The 21,422-nt window shown below is 40.3% G+C and overlaps 1 protein-coding gene and 1 long non-coding RNA gene across 8 annotated transcripts in view; one reads left to right on the plus strand and one right to left on the minus strand.

Annotated features, from left to right (window-relative positions):
• The first annotated feature begins 698 nt into the window (after nucleotides 1–698).
• Nucleotides 699–13,281, plus strand: LOC112644552 (uncharacterized). Its single transcript, XR_003126489.3, has 3 exons — nucleotides 699–1,073; nucleotides 1,187–1,340; nucleotides 10,036–13,281. It is a non-coding gene; the product is annotated as an uncharacterized LOC112644552 (long non-coding RNA).
• PTPRK (protein tyrosine phosphatase receptor type K) overlaps nucleotides 11,844–21,422 on the minus strand; it is a 548,248-nt gene continuing 538,669 nt past the window's right edge. For all 7 annotated transcript variants that reach the window (XM_035699505.2, XM_025422992.3, XM_025422993.3 and 4 more), the window contains 5 exons: nucleotides 20,702–20,833; nucleotides 20,430–20,555; nucleotides 17,311–17,474; nucleotides 16,649–16,784; nucleotides 11,844–13,662 (listed from right to left, as the gene is read on the minus strand). In XM_035699505.2, coding sequence (XP_035555398.1) covers nucleotides 13,609–13,662; nucleotides 16,649–16,784; nucleotides 17,311–17,474; nucleotides 20,430–20,555; nucleotides 20,702–20,833 — 612 coding nt within the window. In that variant the 3' untranslated portion in view covers nucleotides 11,844–13,608. The remainder of the gene's footprint in view (nucleotides 13,663–16,648; nucleotides 16,785–17,310; nucleotides 17,475–20,429; nucleotides 20,556–20,701; nucleotides 20,834–21,422) is intronic.

The following is a 21,422-nucleotide window of genomic DNA, read 5'->3' on the forward strand; positions in this document are numbered from 1 at the left end:
TAATGCGGGAAAAACAGAAAGCACCAGCAGGATACCCACACTTTAGCATTTATATGACATTTGAAATCCAATAAAATAATATTTTATGGAATCACAACTATGTAGAAAACGATGTTCTGGCAGTAACCACCGGGGATGCACTGGGGACATCGCTGCTGTGGGTTAAACGTGCCTGAAAATGCCCTCTGCCCCGTCACACCCGAACACGTGGGCAGGTATACTCGTCACCTTGCGTGTGGTAGGGTCCAGCTGTGTCCCTCAGGAGCCGTGTTCAAATCCTAACTCTCGGCACTTCGGAATGAGAACTTGCTTGGAAATAGGTGCTTTGTAGTTGAGTTAATTCAGTTAAAAAGCAGGCACGTGTGGGAGAGTGAGGCCTGGGCCCGGCAGGACTAGCAGCACCAGAGGAGGAGCGGCAGGGGCGCCACGAGAGAGTGGGGGCCAAGCCTGGGAGGGCAGCAGCAAGTCCCCAGGAGCTCCACGAAGCTAGGGGGGCGCCTCGCCTGCAGGTGTCAGGGGAGGCTCCGGGGGCCCTGCTGACCCCGGACCGCGCACTCCTAGCCTCCGGCGCCCAGGCGTGGTTTTCTGTTGTTTGTCACCCAGGCTGTGGTCCTTACCAGCAGCCCTGGGCCTCTCATTCTAGAACCTGAGCTCAGGATTCTTCCCCTGAGTCGGCGACGGGCTTCTGGGCTCCGAGGCCCAGCGCGGGGAGGTGGCCCCTGCGCCTCTGGGCCGGGGCGGCCTGCTTCCCTCCCGCCCCACACACCGGGCCTGGTGCGAGCCAAGGCCCAGCTCAGCCCTGGGCTTCTGTAGGCTTCCGGGCCCCCCTCTGTTTCTGACTGATGGGAACCCCAGGTCTGCGTCCATAGAAGGCTCGGTGTTCATGCAACAGGTGTGTACGCTGCTTTCGCCCATCTGTTTGGACCCGGGCCCAGAGGATCTTGTGCACATTCAGTCCCCGCTACTGAACTGGGTGAACCGCATGGTCGGCTCGGACCCAGGTTTACTTTGGCTGCTGATGGTCCCGAGTCCTCCTGGTTACTCAAGAGTCCCCTGAATCCCTGCGCATAGAGGTGAGGTGCCAGGGAGCTCAGGAGGGGGAGCCGCCCGGGACCCCCCAGGATGGTCCTGGCAAGGGCCCAGGGCCGGACGCCTGCCCGTCCCACTCGTTTGTCTGCTCTTTTAGAATCAAAGACACTGTCTGATGTTGTGGGGAAAACACAGGAGAAGAAAGAAGAGCACTGCAGGCTGGCTCTGGCTGAAAGCACGCCTAACACACATTTGTTGAAATCCGCCATGTGCACTGTGGCGCATTCAGCCCTGGATTTTGTGACGTGAAGGTAAAAGAATGGAGGTTTCTAGATGAATAATATGAGTAATATGCAAACCCACAGGCTGGACTCTGGATGAGCTCGCGTGGCGCACCTTCCTCACTGGGCCTCCGCCGCACTGGCCATTTTCCCATCACTGCAAACACCCACCTTCTTACATCTGGGGGCCTTGGATGGAAAGCCCCCCCCCCCCCGTGTTCTCTGCAGTCCCCAGGGCACTCGTAGCATCCTCCATTCTAATCCTCTGCATAGTGCGTAGTGACACCCATTCGTCCTGATTATTTGTGTATTTTGTTTTTCTGTCTTCTCTACCTGGTTTCACTCTCTTGGGCAAGGTCTTGGAAAAACAAGATTTGGATTAAAATTCCATCTCCTATTTCCTTCCTTTTGGTGCTATTGCTGTTACCCCAAGAAGAAGGGGAATACCCTGCAAAGGGGTACTTTCTCCACTTGAAAAGGAGATTACAGACTCAGGGGTTAATGACTGTCTAATGTTTTCCTCTGGATTCAAGAAATGGGGAGATGGCCTTGGATAAACTGCCACCGGGGAGTGGTTGAGACATTTTGTAGGTACAGTTGTTGGGTGTGGCTGGACCACACGGTAGGTCTTACGTGTGCTGCGGCATATCCTTTGGTCAATAGAAGAATCTCTCCCTTCAAGATTCATCCTCAAGGAAGCTTTTCTTCTTATAAGAAAAAGATGCATTTGATTATTTTAGAGAGGGCGCATGTGAGCAGGGGGAGGGGCAGAGGGAGAAGTAGAGAGAGAATCTGAGGCAGGTTCCCCACTGAGCATGGAGCCCGAGGCAAGGCTCACTGCAGGGCTCAACCTCAAGACCTGAAATCATGACCCTGAGGCGAAACCAAGAGGTGGATGCTGATCTGACTGAGCCACCCAGGTGCCCCTTCAGGGAAGCTTTTCAAAACTAAAGTACAGCATCACAACCTGGATATAGACATTGAAACGATCCACCAATCTTACTCAGAATTACCCAGTTTTGCTTTTGCTCAATTGTGTGTGTGTGTGTGTGTGTGTGTGTGTGTATTTAGTTCTATGCAATTTTGTCACATGTGTGGGTTCTTGCATCACCACCACAGACAAGATACAGGATGGTTCCAACCTCATAAGAATCCCTTTATAACCACACCCACCTCCCATTTACTCCCCCCACCCAACCATATTCCTAACTCCGGCAATAACTAATCTGTTCTCCATGTTTAAGATTTTGTCATTTCAAAATGTTACATTAAAAAAATCCTACAGCATATACTCTTGGGATTGGCTTTTTTCACTTTGTTTAATTCCCTGGGTTTCTTTTCTTCTTTCCTTCCTTCCATCTTCTCTCCCTCCTCCCCTCCACTTTTTCTTTCTCCTTCCTTCCTTCCTTCCTTCCTTCCTTCCTTCCTTCCTTCCTTCCTTCCTTCCTTCCTTCCTTCCTTCTCTTTCTTTCTTCTTTCTTTCTTTCTTTCTTTCTTTCTTTCTTTCTTTCTTTCTTTCTTCTTTCTTTCTTTCTTTCTTCTTTCTTTCTTCTTTCTTTCTTTTCTTTCTTTCTTTCTTTCTTTCTTTCTTTCTTTCTTTCTTTCTTTCTTTCTTCTTTCTTTCTTTCTTTCTTTCTTTCTTTCTTTCTTTCTTTCTTTCTTTCTTTCTTTCTTCTTTCTTCTTTCTTTCTTTCTTCTTTCTTTCTTTTTCTTCTTCTTCTTCTTCTTCTTCTTCTTCTTCTTCTTTCTTTCTCTTTCTTCTTTTTCTCTCTCTCTTTCTCTTTTCTTTCTTTCCTCTTTCTTTTTTTAAATAACTAAGAAAAACGTACTTTAATAGCATCCTTGGCATGTCCCACAGCAAGGTCTTGAAGGGCCCAAGCAATCTGCCTCTTGTAGAAACCTCCTTGATCAGACTTCTTAACTTTGACCATCTTCACCTGCGCAGGGCATTCAGTTGTCACTGAGGCACACAAGAAACAATTCTTTCTTCTTTCTTCCTGCTTTGCAGATATTGACAATAGTCAGCAGCCATACATCATTTGGAGAGAAATGTGTCTTTGTAACACACGCTTGATTGCTGTCATTTTTCTCCAGTGCAATGCCAGACAGAGCCCAGCTGTGCCAAGGCAGGTCCTCCGAGATGGAGATGGGATAGGGCTGGGGGGCCACTAGCACTAGGGTGAGCCCATCAATTTCCCAGAGATTCTTTCAGGTTGTTGCCTGTATTAGTAGTTTTTTCCTTTTTATTGCCGGGTGGTATTCCATCTTACAGATGTATAGCGATTTAACTGATCACCTATTTTAGGGTCTCTGGGCTGTTTGTAGTTTGAGACTAGCAGAGATAAAGCTGCATTCACTATTCTGATACAGGGTTTGTGCGAACGTAAGTTTTCATTGTTCTGGGGTAAATGCCCAGGAGTAGAACTGCTGAGTCATATGTGTTGCATGTTTAATTTTATAACCATCTGCCATCGTCCTTTCCAGAGGGGCCGTACCATCTTACCTGTCTGCCAACAATGTGTGCATGATCCAGTCCCTCTGTATCCTTGCCAGTGTTTGGTGGTGTCATTTTTCTTTTTTTTGTCTTCTTCTGATAGGTAGTGATATCTCACTTTACATTTTCCTAATGGCTAACAGTGTTGAACTTCTTTTCTTTTTAAAGATTGATTTATTTATTTTAGAGACAGAGGGGTGGGGAGAGGCAGAGGAACAGAAACTTCAAGCAGACACCCCCCAAGTGTGGAGCCAGATGTGGGGGCTCCATCTGACGGCCCACGGGATCATGACCTGAGCCAATCGTGAATCGGTTGCTTAATGGACTAAGCCACCTAGACGCCCCTGTTGAACATATTTCATATGTTCATTTGTCATCTGCATACCTTCCTCAGTGAGCTATCTGTTCATTCGCGTCTTTTACATATTTTCTAATTATGTCGGTTTTTTTGTTTGTTTTGTTTTGTTTGTTTTGCTTTTGCTGAATTCTGAGAGGTCTGTATATATACTAGATGCTGGCCCTTTTACCAGACGTAGTTTGCAAATAATTTCATCTAATTTGCCCTTCATTGTCTTCATACAGATTTTCCTAGGGCAAAAGATTTTAATTGTGATGAGGCCAATGATCAATTTTCAGCTTTAGGGATTATACTTTGGGGACAATTTTAAGAATTCTGCTCTGTCCTAAATGTGATTTTTTGGGGGGCCTAAAATCAATAGTGCACTTCTTTGAATAGTATGACAAAATAGTAAATGTTGGGTAATTTCTCCTCCTTTTTATTTCTTTGTCAATATTGCCTTTCTATATAAATTTTAGAATAAACTTGTCTACAGCTATAAAAATTCTTGTTGGGATATTTATAGGAATCACATTAAACTTATAGATCAATTTGAGAAAAAAATCGTTTTTACTCTTTAAATCTTTCAACTCTCAAATGAATATATCTCTCAATTTATTTAGGTATACTTGATTTCTTTTATCAGCTTTTTATAATTTGCAGCATGTAAATCCTACACATATTTTAGTGAGTATATATCTAAGCATTTCATTTTCAGTAGAGCGATTGTAAAAGGTATTACATTTTTCAGTTTCATCAGGTTTATTGTTAATATATAGAAATGCAATTGATATTTTCATATTGGTTTTATATCCTGTGAACTTACTGAACTCATTTATTAGTATTAGGGCTTTTTTGGTAGATTCTTTGGGACTTTCTACACAGGCAATCACGTCATATACAAATAGGGGCATTTTAACCTTCAAGTCTGTATGTCTTTTCTTTTCTCTTTTCTTTTCTTTCTTTTCTTTTCTTCTTTTCTTTTCTTTTCTTTTCTTTTCTTTTCTTTTCTTTTCTTTTCTTTTCTTTCTTCTTTCTTTTCTTTTTTTTTTGTGTGTCTTATTGCAATGCTAGAAATTCCCGTGCTATGCTGAATAAAGTAAACATACTTGCCTTGCTCCTAGTAGTAGAGGGAAAGCACCCATTCCACCATTTATTATGAAGTTAGCTGTAGGTTTTTTTTAGATGTTATCAACTTGAGGAAGTTTCCCTAGACAATTTTCCTCATGAATAAATGCTTTTATCAAATGCTGCTTCTAAGTCAATTAATTATGATCTTTTTTCTTTAGCTTGTTGATACATGGTATATAACATTAATTGATTTCTGAATGTTAAACCAGTTTGCATACGTGGAAATAATTCCACTGTTACGTGCATAATTCCATTTTACTTTGTTAGATTCAGTTGGCTACTATTTCATTGAAGAATTTTATATAAAATTCATGAGATATATTTGTGCTTTTATTATTTTTGAGCTATCTTTGTTGGGTTTTTCATAACAGGTTTAAGTTGGCCTCATAAAATAAGTTCAGAAGTGCTCTCTCCTCTTCTATTGTCGGAAGGAGATTGTGTGATATTGGTGTTATTTCTTTAAATGTTTGATAAAATGTTCAAATAAGCCACCTGGGCCTAGAGATTTTTGTGGGGAACTTTTAATTATGCATTCATGTTTTCAATGGTTATAAGATTATTCAGAGTATCTCATCTTGGATGAGTTTTATTGGTTTGTGTCTTTTCAGGAATTGGTCCATTTTTCCTAAACTGTTCAATCTGTGAATTTTTTAATAGTATTTCTTTTTCTTTTCAATGGCTGCAGGATCTGTAATGATGTCCCATTACAATACTGATATTGGTGATTTATGTATTCTTTTTGTTTTTGTCTGTCTTGCTAGAGATTTATCAATTATATTGACTTTTTAAAACTAGATTTGTATTTCATTTATATTCTCTATTTTCCTATTGCTTTTTTCTGCTTATGTCTTATTTTATTCTTCTTTTTCTATTTTCTTGAGGTAGTAACTTATATAATTGATTTGAGACCTCATCTCACTTAATTAATATAAGCATTTAATTCTGCAAATTTCCCTCTTAGTCCTGCTCTAGCTGCATCTTGGAGATTTTGATATGCTGTACTTCGCTTTTTTTCAGGCCTATCTAAATATTTAGGAGTGTGAAGCTTAATTTCATATGTTTAGAGATTTTCCTATTGCCTTTGTTATTGAATTTTGGTTTGATACTTTCATGGTCAAGGAACAAACTTTATAGAATCCTTTTCAGTTTGTTGAGGTTTGTTTTATGACTCAGGATATAATCTCTCTTGGTGGTGTCCCGTGGCTGCTTGAACAACATGTGTTCTGCTGCCCTTGGGTAGAGTATTCTAAATCTTTCAATTGGACCCTGTCTGTTGATTGTATTTTTCAGACCTTGTATGTCTTTGTTGATTTTCTATCTACTAGCTCTATAGGTTGCTGGTGGTAGGGAGTGTGGGGCATGAAGTTTCCATACATATTGTGAATTTGTCTATTTCTCCTTACTGCATGCATTTTGAGGCTCTGTGTTTTAGCGTGTACAGATTTAGCATCATTATGTCTTCTTTGTGAACTGATATTTTTTATTATTTTGTAATATTCCTTTATGTAGTAATTTTAATTGCTCAGAAGTCTATTGGATGTTAATAATAGCTACTTACTTATTTACTAAATTGAAAGCTTGCATGACTTATCTGTTTCAATTCTGTCACTTTCAGCCTACTTATTTCATTGAATATATGCTGAGTTTCTCGTGTATAGTTAGCTTCCATTTTCTTAATCCAATATGACAATGTATTTTTTTATTGGCATCTTAGACCATTAAAAGTAATTATCAACATGCTAGCATTTAAATCATTCAATCTTTATCTGGTTCTCACACCTATTTCTCTTTCCTTAATTTTCGGTGTTATGTTAACATGTTTTAAAATTCATATTGATTCATTTATAGAGTTTTTGAGCATATATCTTAATAGAATGCATTATAATATATATATGACTTATAATCTAGTGGTATAATTATATTATCACTTTGAGTAAAGCATGGAAATCTTATTTCTATTTAGATCCCCTTTTCCTTCCTTTGAAGTAGCATTTTCTTAAATATCATATGGTGTTATATTTTTTGCTTCAATCACCAAATAGGATTTATAAAACAGATATATGAGGGAAAGCATTTTCTATTGCATGTACCCATAATTCTGTTCTTTCCATGGTTCTTTCTTCCTTTCTGATGCTTGAAAATTCCTTCCATCATTTCTGCTTGTTTGAAGAAGTTGCAAAAGGTAGGTCCTAGCAACAAAGATAACAGAAGCCAATGATCTGGAAAACTTACAATATTCACTATCAAACCTTTACTGATAGACACATGACATCTCTTGGTTTTAATTTCTTAAATTTAACAAGAAGGGCCTTGGATTTGATAATCTTAAATATACCTCTAATGTCTTTCATTTATGAGGAAAATCAATCCTGATTTCCCAGATGAAAGTATATTTTCTCCCTCAATGACCACATTTGAGCTCAGAGAATACTGAAGTTGACATCGAAAAGTAAATAATTAAGGAATACATATTCACTTTACCATGCTAAGAACTAACATGAAGGTGAAAAGAAATCAATTTCAATCTGCTGTGTTTCAGGTAATTAGATTTATGGAACTGGAGTTCAAGTTCCCACAGTGGGCCAGCAAGAACCCATACTGTTTTGCACCTGCCATGGAAATCAGCATGCACCATCACAATCTGGAAGTGTGGTGTTTCCACAGATGCTTTTCTGCACTTGTGACTCAAACGGTTCAGGCCATCCTATGGCTCACAGAACAAGCACTTCCCTTTTGAGTTCTCAACACTATTATTTCCAGAAGACTTATTTCTAGTCATCATTTTTGGGGTGCTTATTCGGTGAAATGTGTGATTTACCTTCTGGAATACACTTTTTTGAATTTAGTCCAGGTAGGAGGGAGCAGAAAGAGACATTGACCTTGGTTTTTTCTTTTTTTTTTTTCATCTTAGGAGTCAAGATTCATCCACACATATTTTTAAAACAGAAAAATACGTAAGAAGGGCAGCCCTGGTGGCTCAGCAGTTTAGCCCTGCCTTCAGCCCAGGATGTGATCCTGGAGACCCAGGATCGAGTCTTACATCAGGTTCCCTGCATGGAGCCTGCTTCTCCCTCTGCCTGTGTCTCTGCCTCCTTCGCTGTGTGTCTCTCATGAATAAATAAATAAAATCTTAAAAAAAGAAAAATATGTAAGAAGAGAAGGTAAATTGGAAAAGAATATGAAAAAAACTGTTTTAAGAGAACTAAAGTTCACATTTCTTTAAGAATAATTTTTAGAAGATCAAATGGTAAAATAACAGTTAGTTATTCTCCAATGGAAGTCACGAACTGAGAGACTGTGGCTCTTACAGACCACATGAGACGCAGCCTTCTGACAGTTTTTTTTCTTTTTTTTTGCACAGGGTTGGGCCAGAGGTTTTATTTGCTTGCTTGCTTTTGAATGTAATTGGTTGTTAAGATTCAACAGTCTTTACGAGCCTACATAAAAACGTAGGGTTCCACACTCTTGAGAGCCGAGACACTGTTGGGTCCATGTGCCCACGCAGCAAACTCTGCTAGGAGGTACATACCAGTCTCCTTGGGCATCACATATGCTCTGGAGTCCAAGTGGGGTTTGGTCTCCCCACACTGTTCCCTCTGGTTCCTGGCCAAACAGCAGTTGTCACTTATCATCAATCCTGCTATTGTGTTTTTTAACAGTAAAACTGAAGATGGCACAGTATCTAGTATCCATTTTTCAATCAAAATTGGGAAAAGGTTGGGAAGCCCCGGTGGCTCAACGGTTTAGCGCTGCCTTCAGTCCAGGGCGTGATCCTGGAGACCCGGGATTGAGTCCCACATGGGGTTCCCTGCGTGGAGCCTGCTCCTCCCTCTGCCTGCGTCTCTGTCTCTCTCTCTCTCTCTGTGTCTCTCATGAATAAATAAATAAAATGTTTAAAAAACAATTGAGAAAATGCAAAATTGAGGAAATTTTTTTTTAAGACTTTATTTTTTTAAGTAATCACTACACCCATTGTGGGGTTCCAACTTATGACCCTGGGATCTAGAGGTGCATGCTCCAGCAACAGAGCCAGCCAGGTGCCCCGGGGTGTTATTTTAATAAAAATGGGAGATATATTTTTGTAGAGACGAGAAATATTCCTATTAGGAAATGCACAGATTAAGGATGTCTGTTGTAATAATACATGAATGACCATTCTGAAATACCTGTCCTCCTTTCCCCACCCACGGTGTCCACTGGCCCTGCGGGCATCATAGTTTGCCTCTCCTTTTTCTCCACAAATTACAAGGGGATGCCATGGTGATCTTATTTTTTTCCTGCTTTCCCAGTTTGCTTTTGCCTTAGACCAGGTAAGTAGTGGGAATATATGGCCTGTGTTTGCACATTCTAACATCTATTTAAGAGAGGAGCTCTTTGGCCACTCAACTTAAATAGTCTTGTTCTTCGTATTATCTACTGAGATTGCATTTAAGTACTGAGAGGCTTACAAATTTTTTTTGGCCTCCATGCTACATATCTTCTATTTGAATCAAATTAATAAACTTATAAGACTAATAAGACTGGAAGACAAGACAACTACACATCAGAATCAGCGCTCAGTGTTGGGTTAGATTTCAGGTATTGTAGGTTTTCTACAACTGGCAAGTGCATCATGACATGGTTGTCTGTCGCCAAATCTCTCTCCTCCGCCCTCTCCCCCAAGCAGACTTTAACATTTAAAAAAAATGGGGGGCTTTCTGATATTCAACAGGGACTTTATGTTTGCTTCAATGGTTTAAAGACCTTCTACTTGTCTCTTGCAGGATTTGATAACAACAGGATAGCCTGGTGTTTGTTCTTTTCCAGGTCAGCATTTCAATTCACTTTGGAGGAAGCTGAAGTTCAGAAGTGTTATGTATCTACTGCCATTGATTTTTGGACAATTTGTATTCCAGAAGCCACTGAGAGCTTACTTAAAGTAGATCCCAAGACAGAGCTCTTCCTTTTAGTTTCAGAGAGATAATAGTCTAATACTCTGCAGGCCTCTTGAATAGACCAGAGTTATGAACACATTCAGATGCTATTGCTCCCATTCCAAGCCTCCTGAAGCTGTGGGCAAACTTTATGAAATGATATGTAAGTAGAAATCATTCTAGGGGGCACAGCTGGCCTCCTTTTGCCTTCACTCGGGAAAATGTTGGGTAAAATAGCATCTGGCCCCTACACGGAGTCGGGGGTCTGCTAGGACACTGACGTAAGTCTCGGTAGGCTGTGGCGTCTCTGCCTGCGGAAAGATTTTCTGAATATTCTACATATTACCCTGGGGCATGAGGTAGAATTTTGACTTTTGGTTATTTTGTTATGGAGAAAGACTGCTGGCTGAAGTGCATAGAAATTGAATTAAAAAATGTAGACTTGTCACTCCGCTATGTGAGTTAGGCAAGTCTCAAAGGCCTGCTTCCGAAGCTAACAGATTATCTCATATTTCTAGTGGAGCTACAGTAATTTCTCTCCTGCATTCTGGTATCTCTTGTTGTCTCCTACGTTCTCTGGGTGCAACAGAGCGGATCTGAGAGGGAGAGTCTGTTGACGTCTGACTTCCGAGCTCACCACGGGCGGACCTGGAGCCCTGGAGGTTCTCCGTAAGGGGGCACTGAGTGGGCACCTCAGCACATGGGCATAGACGTAAGCATGCCCTTCCCCCTCCCTGCAGAAAGATCTTCCTTTTGATCTCTTGGGGGTCAGATCACTTGGTTGTGACACAGCAAGACGTTCACGTGAAAACCTTTCTCCAAAGACCACACAGTAGAAAAAGGCTGCACCGGTCAGACCAGAAGCCTAACACGTGTTTTCAAGAGTCTGGTGCACACGCTTCCAGCATGTCCTTAGTGAAAATATCCCGGAAGGGCATGTAGAAGATTCAACTTCATGACAGCCTTCCAAGGAGCGACCGGTGGAGAGATGAGGCCTTTGGCTGTGAAGAGCGTGACCACTTTGAAAAGTGGTGCCCGGACACCGCCTGCCCGGAGGGACACAGCCAAGTCCTTGCCCAGGCACAGGACAACTCAGGGAGGGCCGCCGGGTGTGATTACCTGGGACTCTCTCCCTGTGAGTTCTGCAGAAAACACATTTATACCTCTCCCTACCGTCTCCTGAGGAACTGGCCTCTGTGGTGTCCAGACAGAGCAAGCACGACACCGTTTCCTGTTGGAGACAGGTCTCCTTTTGTTCTTTGCCTAAATTCTGGAGGCCACAAGGACCTTTGAGCTTTGCAAAAAGTAGTATTTATGGTGATTTCAGTGGCATGTGGACACAATCATGTGAGTAGAAGTGGAGTCAGGGTCACGCAGCAGAGCTGAATCCTCCATAGGATTAACATCCTGACTGTAACTGGGTAAGAAATCTGGGGTGAGCTCGTGGATTTTTTTTGATAAATGCATCCACGTTTAAATGGAAATTAGTCTTTCTAGGAAAAGATGAAGTCTCTCTATCTAAATTCTTACTAATGAAAGTCACCAATGTTCTAATAACATACACAGCAAATAGAAGTTTGAAGATACCTGTAATGAGACTTTATGAGAAAATCAATTAATGAGGAACAATAAGAATGAAGCGCTAAATCAGAGTCAGATTTGAATCTGTTGACAAATCATTTACTTTCTCCTTAGCTTCAATTGCAACACTCATAAAACAGAAATGACACTTCTTTGTCAAATTTGCTATAAGGAAGAAGTATGAAAATGTATATTACAAAAAAAGACAGTGATGCACATAAGATAGCAATTTAAAAAAATGTCAATAAATCCTCCGGCCTTTCCCCCTCCATTCATCCGGACTTGCTGACATTCAATTAAAAAAAAGAGAGAGAGTGATATTAGTGCTTGGACATTCGTTTTACTTTTAATAGAATTTCTGAAGTGTACCAGTATCAGTGAGAAGAAGCTATTAATTTGGGAATGAAGCCATGAAAATTAAGAGAAAATATGTGCCAACACTTGTAATCATAAAAACTGTATTTCACTCTTACTTTAGTTGAATCTTTATAAGCACCATGTCATGGACTGGCAATCTAGAACGAGGATACTGGAATGCTTTAGTCAACAACAAACTGCAAGCTGATGATGTGCTGTCACGGCTACATGGGGCATATGAACAAGAAAGGTTCACTTGCAGATCCCATGACAATGCACAAACAGGAATCTGGCATCGATCTGTTCTCACCTCCTCTGGTCAGAACCCAAAGCTTGTGCGTGTAAACATCAAAAGAGACACTTTATCACCTTGACAGATCACAGTTTGCTAAAACTTGACTCTGAAAGCCTAGATGCTGCCATTTGTTGACAAGAATCAATTCCTCTAAAATTTAAATGATGCTTAAAGGTATGTTCAGCATTGTGCAAGTCATCAGCAAGGCCTTTGAATGTGTGCAATTCTCCTGTATGATCACCAAGCCATTATTTACCTAATGAAATTGTGAAAAATTACACATTTTCAGCAAAATGTTTTAATTTGGTCCTATATTAAAAGACCCAAATGCCAAGGTGTTTTACATAAATTTAATTCACAAGCATGTACACAAGAGAATCACTATAAAGAACATTGCTTCCTGGTTTATGAATAAAAAGTTTATCCTCTACTTACACTAAAACATACAAAAAATAATCTACAATCTACAAAAATTGTTTACAATTGATTTTAGTGAAAGAAAAAGCTTTCTTCAGAAAAGAAATGATTGTGTGGTGGTAGTATTTTAGCCATCAAAAAAGGAATGTAAGTAACCAATAAATATAATGTGCTTTCTCCATATAGACATATTTACACTTGAGTCTTTGGCTTATGTTTTTTTTTTTTCTAAAAAGAACTTTAAATGATCCAGCCATCATTGCACATTAAAAGAAAATAAGCCAGTTATATATATTTATATATTTATATAGAGATCTGCTACACTGGAAACATATAAAAAATGAACTTTACTATGAATTTGCACAGCTTTTCTTACTTCTTCCTTAAAGATTTAACATCTTTTATCTAAAAAAAAAAAAAAAGGAGGAGAAAAATGCCACATAGAAAGTATTCATTCATGCAACATGAGGTGGCGAGAAAAAGCTGCATATTCACTGTACAAACACCAATAAGTTCTCATCTGAATCTGTTCTTATTAAATATAATTTATGTGGCACGAAATGTCAATGCTTTCATACGGTAATAGAAACTAATTGAGTCCTTTTTATTAAGATACACAACTTCATAAGAAAAATACTTTTACTTCTCGAATGTAAAAGCCTCCCACCCCCCACATTAAAATCTTCCTGCACGGGTGTCACAGGTACGGTAGGTAGCTGCTGGCTCAACAGACGCACAGGCCTCCGTGTGGATGCACTCTGAGCTCTCACCAACTAAGAAGATTCCAGGTACTCCAACGCGACATCATAGCAGAAACGGTACTGCTCCTGAAAGACGTTAAAGCACAAGGGTTGAGAGATGTTAAGTAAAGGGGGGCTAATGGCCAACCACCTCCAGCAGCACTTGCCCCCATACATAATAATTCCAGAGTTACCCATTAGTCCTTCCACACAGGAGTTTAGTTTCTGGGCACCTGTATTTCACATTTGAGTCCGATGATTGATGTTTACAAAAAAGACACTTGATGTACAAAGAGATGTCGTCTTTGCCTATTTTCTATCAATTTTTTTGAAAATCTTCAATATTTTCTAATCTAATTATAAGAGTAAAACCTGATCATGACAGAAAAATTGCCCAGGCTTGAAAAATACAAGGAGTCAGAAAAGGGTTCCATGATTCTGTTTCTACTAGAAACAATTCTTGGCTGGGACGCCCGGGTGGCTCAGCCGTTGAGCATCTGCCTTGGGCTCAGGGTGTGACCCTGGGGTCCTGGGATCAAGTCACGCATCGGGCTCCCCACAGGGAGTCTGCTTCTCTTTCTGCCTGTGTCTCTGCCTCTCTGTCTCTCAGGAATAAATAAATAAAACCTTAAAAAAATAAAAAAAGCAACAATTCTTGGTAAAATCCTGCCTGGGTTTTGCTCTAGTCCTTTTTAAGGCATGGTTGAAGGAATAATTATTTCAGAATAAATATAATTACATACAGATATTTGAGAATATAAGTTCATATTTTATTTTCCTTTGAATTATTATTTAACATTTCTTTTCACACTACTTAGAAGTCTAACATATGGATTTGACTATTAGATCGCTTTTATTTTTTCTTTAATATAAATAAGTGCTACAGTAAACATACACAAATATTCTTCTCCAAACTTCAGATATTTTTCTGTAGCAGGAGGAAAAAATCCAGTCACTCACAATTCCAAGTTTTTAATTTTTTTTCCAAGTTTTTAATTTTTGACACAGCTTTTCATTTATCAGAGTATCTAGGTAAATTTTTCAAAAACGGTTAGTGGTTCTTAAATTTTTTTGAGCTTATATATATCTGAAAATTTGTTTCTGCCGTCTTTATACATTTTAAGACAAGTCAGTTGACAAAGTCTGAGTTAAAACTGTGTCTCCTCTAAGTCCATCTATGCGCTTCTCCATTATCAAGAGTTATTACAAGTTATGACATATACTACGTAACTCATTAAAAACTTCTCAACTCAGTCCAAGTGGGTAAAATTCAGGCTGGAATGGAGAACAATCTAAAATGCATATTATTTCTAAAGAGAACTTCCAGGTGTCTCCACCAATACATGAGGGTAATAAAAACATTCCCTAAGAGGTCTTTATCAATCCTACCTTTAATTGTCAAGTAGGTGTGATTTAAATTAGCCAACCGCTGTGGCAAGTGCATCTGGAGGGCCAAAAAGAGCTTGAAAACAGTTATGTGTCTTTAATCTGTCACTAGCAATTTTGTTTACCCTTTACATTTTCTTACCAAGCTTGTCAGTTCAATTCAACAGCACACTGAATTCATCATTAACACTGATTAAACACAAATCAGAGGGTAGGTGTTCAGTCAGGGTTAATGGGACATGAAATGTAAACATAAATAGGAACTTTCTGGAAGGTTCTAGAAGGCTGAGTTCACCCATAGATTTTTTTTCCTCCCCTCTACATTATTGTAGGAAATCAGAGTTAAAATTCGAATTCTGATGGTAGAAGTGACCCCACTGATGAATTTAGGAAGACATGGTCTAAGAGACAGAGGCAGCGCTCACGCTAGGAAATCTTCAGCCAGCAAAGAGTCAAAAGACATAACCACTACATGTTGTAAAAAAAAAACCCTGAGAGCTCCACCTCAAAAATCCTTCAAATCCATCCCCCATTCTCTATCTCCATTGCCAATACTCCATCAAAATCAACATCACCTTGTCCAGACAACAGAGTGACCTAAGGGAAGAGCTGGAGTGGGGGTGGTGCGAGGGGACCTGCAGGAGGGCAAACGTTCGTCGTCACTTTGAAAAGTGAAACGGTATAAACGTAGCTCTTCAGATTTTGTCTCAGGAAGCAATGTACGTTTTGTGTGAACAATCCATGGGCAGGAAGTGGTGAGAATATTTTAAAGGTTTATTGAATTGCTCATTTTAGTTATCTGATCATCTTGATAAATGTAGGGCAAGCAACAATTTTGCCTTGGTTTTTTCTGGTTTACCTTTGTGTGAACACCAACTACACAGCTGCTCCTGACCTTATCCCATCTTGCACATACGTGTAACCCACAGATCTCTGCCCTCAGAAGTAAAATGTGCTCGAGGAGTTTAACTTTTCTTTCTCACTGTTCATACAGCTCCACCCAGGTGAACTCCCACAGACACATTCCTACCAGCTCTCATGTCGTGAGCTGTGTTCTGATTTTATGAACCCTGGCAAATTCAGGTGGCGTCATCTGAACCACACACAATAATCGGTAAAAGTTGGAAACCATCAATGATGAGGGCTTAAAATTTATAATTTGACCAGAAATGAAGAATGATAGGTCATGACCGAAATAAATTCCATTTGGCGGTTAGGGACATTCGGTGTCTAAAGTGCTGATGATACAACTTAGGAACATATCCGTTGGATCGATGCTTTACTAGTTAAGCCAGAGGTTTTAATAAATAAAAATAATCGAGAATCAAGACGAGATAGTGGAATTTATTCTTATTATGGAACTATTTACTGACGTTTATTGCAGCAAATATTTATGGCCTCTCACAGGGGAAAGAAGCAACCCTCCACATTTCCCAAATTACGTGAAAATAGTTTTCATCGCTAGCAGTTCCTGTGCTATGTGAGTAAGTTTACGGGGGTAGAGAGAGATACTCAGCAATCCATCAGTTAGGCGGGAAAGTCCCCGCAAAGACTCATTGGCACGTCCTATTCCCTTGGGTGTATGAAGTCAAGCCAATGAGCAGGTCATGGTTGTCTGATCTCTCTGCTCCCTTCTGTGTCTAAGGATCTCTCTGCTCCCTTCCGTGTCTAAGGCTCTGTGACTCACCGGGGCTTCCACCATGTTGGGCTTGCTGTTCCTCAGTGTCTTGACTGCGTGGAACACGTCCACCACATTTTGCCGCTTCACCATTTCGACCACAATGCCTATGGCGCAGAACATACCACTTCGCCCACCACCATTTCTGGAAGCAAAGAAAGCAAAGTCCTGTTGAGATGGCAGCTTTTATTCACCGGAGGCCACATATCTTCTAAGTTTAGAAAATGAAAGCAGGATCCCTTTTTTCCCCACATTTTGTATTAATTTTGCTTTGTATGCATGTGTGTGCAGAGGGCAGAGAGCAAGGACACGTGGGGGTGACATTCGCTCCATAGCTTATACTTAGGAATATGCTGTAGGCGCTGGAGGCCGCAACTTAGCTACCTTGACATTGTGGTACATTTGTAAACTGTGTACATCAGAAAAGTGGTTCCGAGGGGTGTTCGGAAGAGCTTAGGTCATAGAACAGCCATATCATAATCAGTGTTTCAAAAATTGTGGAAATGAAGATGGGGAGTTAATTAGAGACTCATGAGACGGGAAGATTCTGTTAAGATGGTATCCACGGAGATCCCTAAGATGTGAGCGGACTCCTTCACAGAGGAAACACGAAGGCTACTGAGGATCTGAGCACCGAGCCCCCGCTGGGCGGGCTGAGGCACCATACTCACAGGCAGTGGATGATGGTTCGGCCTTCCCCTTCCTCGCACTCCTCCTGCCATTTCTCCACCTGGAGTATCAGTTTCAAAAATGACCGTTTGGAGCCAGGCACTTCTCGGTGAGAGGCCCACCCCAGATACTGAAACTGCTGTACCATCAGGTAACCTTCCTGTGGCTGCAGAGGGAAAGGTATGTTTCTGTAAATAAGTTGGGACTAGAATTTTTACTAAAAAGTGGAGGTGCGTACAAATGTACACCGTGATATACATGCCCTTTACCCTGGATTGAGCCTAGCACAGAACCAGTCCAGGTCACAGAAGCAAGAAACATGAGAATTACCTTTATACAAGCTTCTCCCTCACACCCCATATCCAATAATGGGTCACATTTCTTAAATAACTTTCAAATTCTTCTCCTCTTTATCACCGCTGACATCACTGCATATGCCCAATCACCAATTATGATAATTACTTCCTAGTTGATCTCCTTGAAGAAACTTTGATCTCCTTCCAAACCATTCTTACTGCAGTATCCTGATTATTTTGAAATGCAAATATGATCTTGTCATTCCCCGCTTTAATGGCTTCCAAATAATCTTACATAAAATCCAAATTGCTGCAGTGGCTGAAAAATTCCTATAGGGTATGGCTCCACTTCCTTTCCCGACCTTCTTCTCTTTATTATAATGCATTCTAACACATTGGCCTTTTTTTTTTTTTTTTAAGATTTTATTTTTTTATCCATGAGAGACACACAGAGAGACAGAGACACAGGCAGAGGGAGAAGCAGGCTCCATGCAGGGAGCCCGACGTGGGACTCGATCCCGGGACTCCAGGATCAGGCCCTGGGCTGAAGGAGGTGCTAAACCCCTGAGCCACCCAGGGTGCCCCCATTGGCCTTCTTTCAATCCATCTATCAGGTCATTTATTGCCTGGGGAACTTTGTACAAACTTTCCATTTGTCCTCCAAGGTCTCCTTCTTGTTTGTGCCTCTCAATCCCAAACACAGTAATCAAGTTGTCTTGGCTTTGTCTGGGACTCTTCTGGTCTTTGAACTGAAACTCATGTATCCTGGGAACCCTCTCTGTCCTGCGAACACCAGCATAGTTGTTTCTCCCAACCCAAATAGCTCCTACCGATCCTTCAAATTTTGCCTCAAAGATCACTACCCCAATGAAGTCTTCTCTAGTCACCCAGCTATGTCAGGTTACTCAAACACTCTGGATTTTGTACTTCTCTAAAATTTCTCATTTTTGTAAATAAATGATTATACAATGAGATGTTCAATGCTTGTCTTCCCTGATAAAATATAAGTTCTTTAAAGATGAGGAAGTTTCTCTTTCTTCCCTAAACTCTGTATCACTAGAACCTAGCAAAATAGTATCCAAAGAATAGTACCGTTGAATGAATGAATCAAGACACTAAGCCCTCAGATAAATGTAAGAAAGAATTTGTAATACAGGAGTGAGCTGTATCATTAGACATCCGATCTGAATTTCCATATGGTAAGGGCTCACGCATCACTAGGAGCTACTAGTACAACACCCAACTTCTTCTCATGGGTGCATATTAAATATCTGATGGAGTGCCTGATAGTAAATAAGATTGGGAATAGAAAGACAATCGTGCACTAATAAGAGCCAGAACACCAAATATAGAGGAAGATAAGTAAACAAATATGATGATAAAAAAAAACCCCACAGATTTCAGTTCCCATCCTTAGAATATTTTTCATATAAGCAGTTCAATAAAAAGACAATTCTTACTTTCTTAGTTTAGCAGCTACGGTTTCTCAGCTAAAATATTACTAGAACCATAATGGAACAGATGTGCAGACATAATGAGATTCCATTTAAATTAACATCTAAGATATGCATGGATATTATGACATGATTTGGAGTTATCCTTTTTTTCTCCACTGAAATGAGCGACAGAATTGGATATGATTTTATCCTCTGCTTATAGTTATACATACAGACTTATTAGCCAGAAACACATATAGCCATTTCGATGTGAAAACACTGAAACATGACAATCTGAATCATGCACTTAAAATAATACACATACACAGAGCTGCTGCGCTAAAAAACAGAGGAATGCTCTTTAAAAACAGTGATTCTGGGCACCTGGGTGGCTCAGCTGGTTAAGCGTCTGCCTTCGGCCCAGGTCATGATCCCAGGGTCCTGGGATCCAGCCCCTCATCGGGCGCCCTGCTCAGCGGAGGAGTCTGCTTCTCCCTTCCCTTTGCTTCCCCCCACCACTCTTTCTCTCCCAAATAAATAAATAAAATCTTAAAAAAAAAAGAGAGAGTAATTCCATGGACATCACTAATGATTTCTTTTTCAAATTCTGCTTACTATTTGGTTACACAATCTAAACAGTTTTTATTAGCTTTTTTTGGGGGGGGTTGGGGGAGAGACCCTAGACTTAATTTGTCATTTAGTGTAAAACATATGAAGACTCATGGAAGAAAAGATTTCTGAGAATTACTTCTGCTGCTTTGCTCCTGGGAAAAGCGGTACCAGTGCTAGTTCTACAGATCTGGGCAGAGCCAGGAACTGGGACATTTACAAAGATGAAATCATAGGTGGAAGGAGAATCAATGATGGCCGTGATTTACCTTTCCTGCTCATGCGTGGAGTTCTCCCTTATGTGGAATAGTGACTGGAGCCTTTCTATAATGGCTGATCCAACACATCCCTTCCTCCTGAGCCAAAGCTTTTTATAGTCATTGTTATTAATTATTTTATTCATATTTTTCAATTATATACCTCTTCTGGGCTGGATATCAATACTAATAAAATGTGTAGTCAACTTTGATGAAAGTCTACATGTGCGCAGAGACCAGGCTCAGACAACCAAACTCAGTTGCCGGTGCATCTGAATTTTGTTTCCAGATATGATACATTAAATAACTGACTAGGACACCCAGCTTTCTGAATTTCTGCCTTTCTGTTTTTGGAATACCTTTTTCTTCTAATACTAAGGTATAAGATGATTACTAGCTTTGGGTCTGATTATATAACACGTGTTAAATTCCACTCTCCCTGTTGGCTGATTGGAATTATATACCCCAACATGGTTATGGTGAGTTGCTCTCGATCTGCTCATTTAAAACATTAATGACTTACTCTTGTTAGGTTGCATATCCTAAAAATCCGGTTTATCACATCACAATCCATTGAACAAGACATACACTCCACTTGGATAGGGCCATATCGTAACATTCCTTCTTCTGGCCAGTACTGAGGGCAGCCCTAGAATGATGAACGTTTTGGGAAAAAAAAAATACAACGAGCATTATTTTTCTCTAATTAAGGTAGTACGAAGCAGATTTTTAAAAATTTATTACTACTTTACTAAGTTGTGTATGAGTACACAGAAGCAACTCATAGCCATTAACCTGGGACAAGTCGACTTCATTTAACATCACGATGGAGGTACAGCCATAATCATACACTAATCTCCAGAAATCTTTCACAGTGTTTGGCAGAGGGTATTGTGTGACGATGAAAGCAGCTGGTTGCCTGTAACTCTGTGAAGAAACAAGGTAGATGGAAAAACATAAGAACTTAAAATGAATGATCGGTTGTACAAGCACATTCGATACATTTCAACGTAGGACCAAGCAAGGTGTAACAGCTCCACATGGACATGGAGCCAGATGCTGCGCAAGCCATGGAAAAATAGCTTTGGGCCACTGGAATGGACTGGCGCTGGTAATTTGTCATACTGATGGTGAGACTTCAAAGTCTCAGCAGCAATTTAAGTCAAGAATTTAAGTTTTATTTTGTTGAGAAAAGTAAATATAGGACAGAAACAAGAGAAGAAACTAAAGAACTTCTCAAGGTTAAGATCCTCCATGACCCACCTGCAGGCTTTTTCAGGTTTTCAAAGGTAATCAATCTGAGAAACTGAAGGCACAGGATCCCCTGGTGTGTTTGTATGTATATATGGATGTCTATATATCTGTATCTACCTTCTGTCTGTCTATCAATCATTTATCAACATCTATCAGCGTATTTATATAATATATATTATATACATGCATGGGTTCTCTTACATTTCAAATAAGAAAAATCACATATGCCTCAAACTCATGTGCTTTTACATTATATGGATAT

Source organism: Canis lupus, chromosome 1 (assembly GCF_003254725.2).
Source record: "Canis lupus dingo isolate Sandy chromosome 1, ASM325472v2, whole genome shotgun sequence".
NCBI lineage: Eukaryota > Metazoa > Chordata > Mammalia > Carnivora > Canidae > Canis > Canis lupus.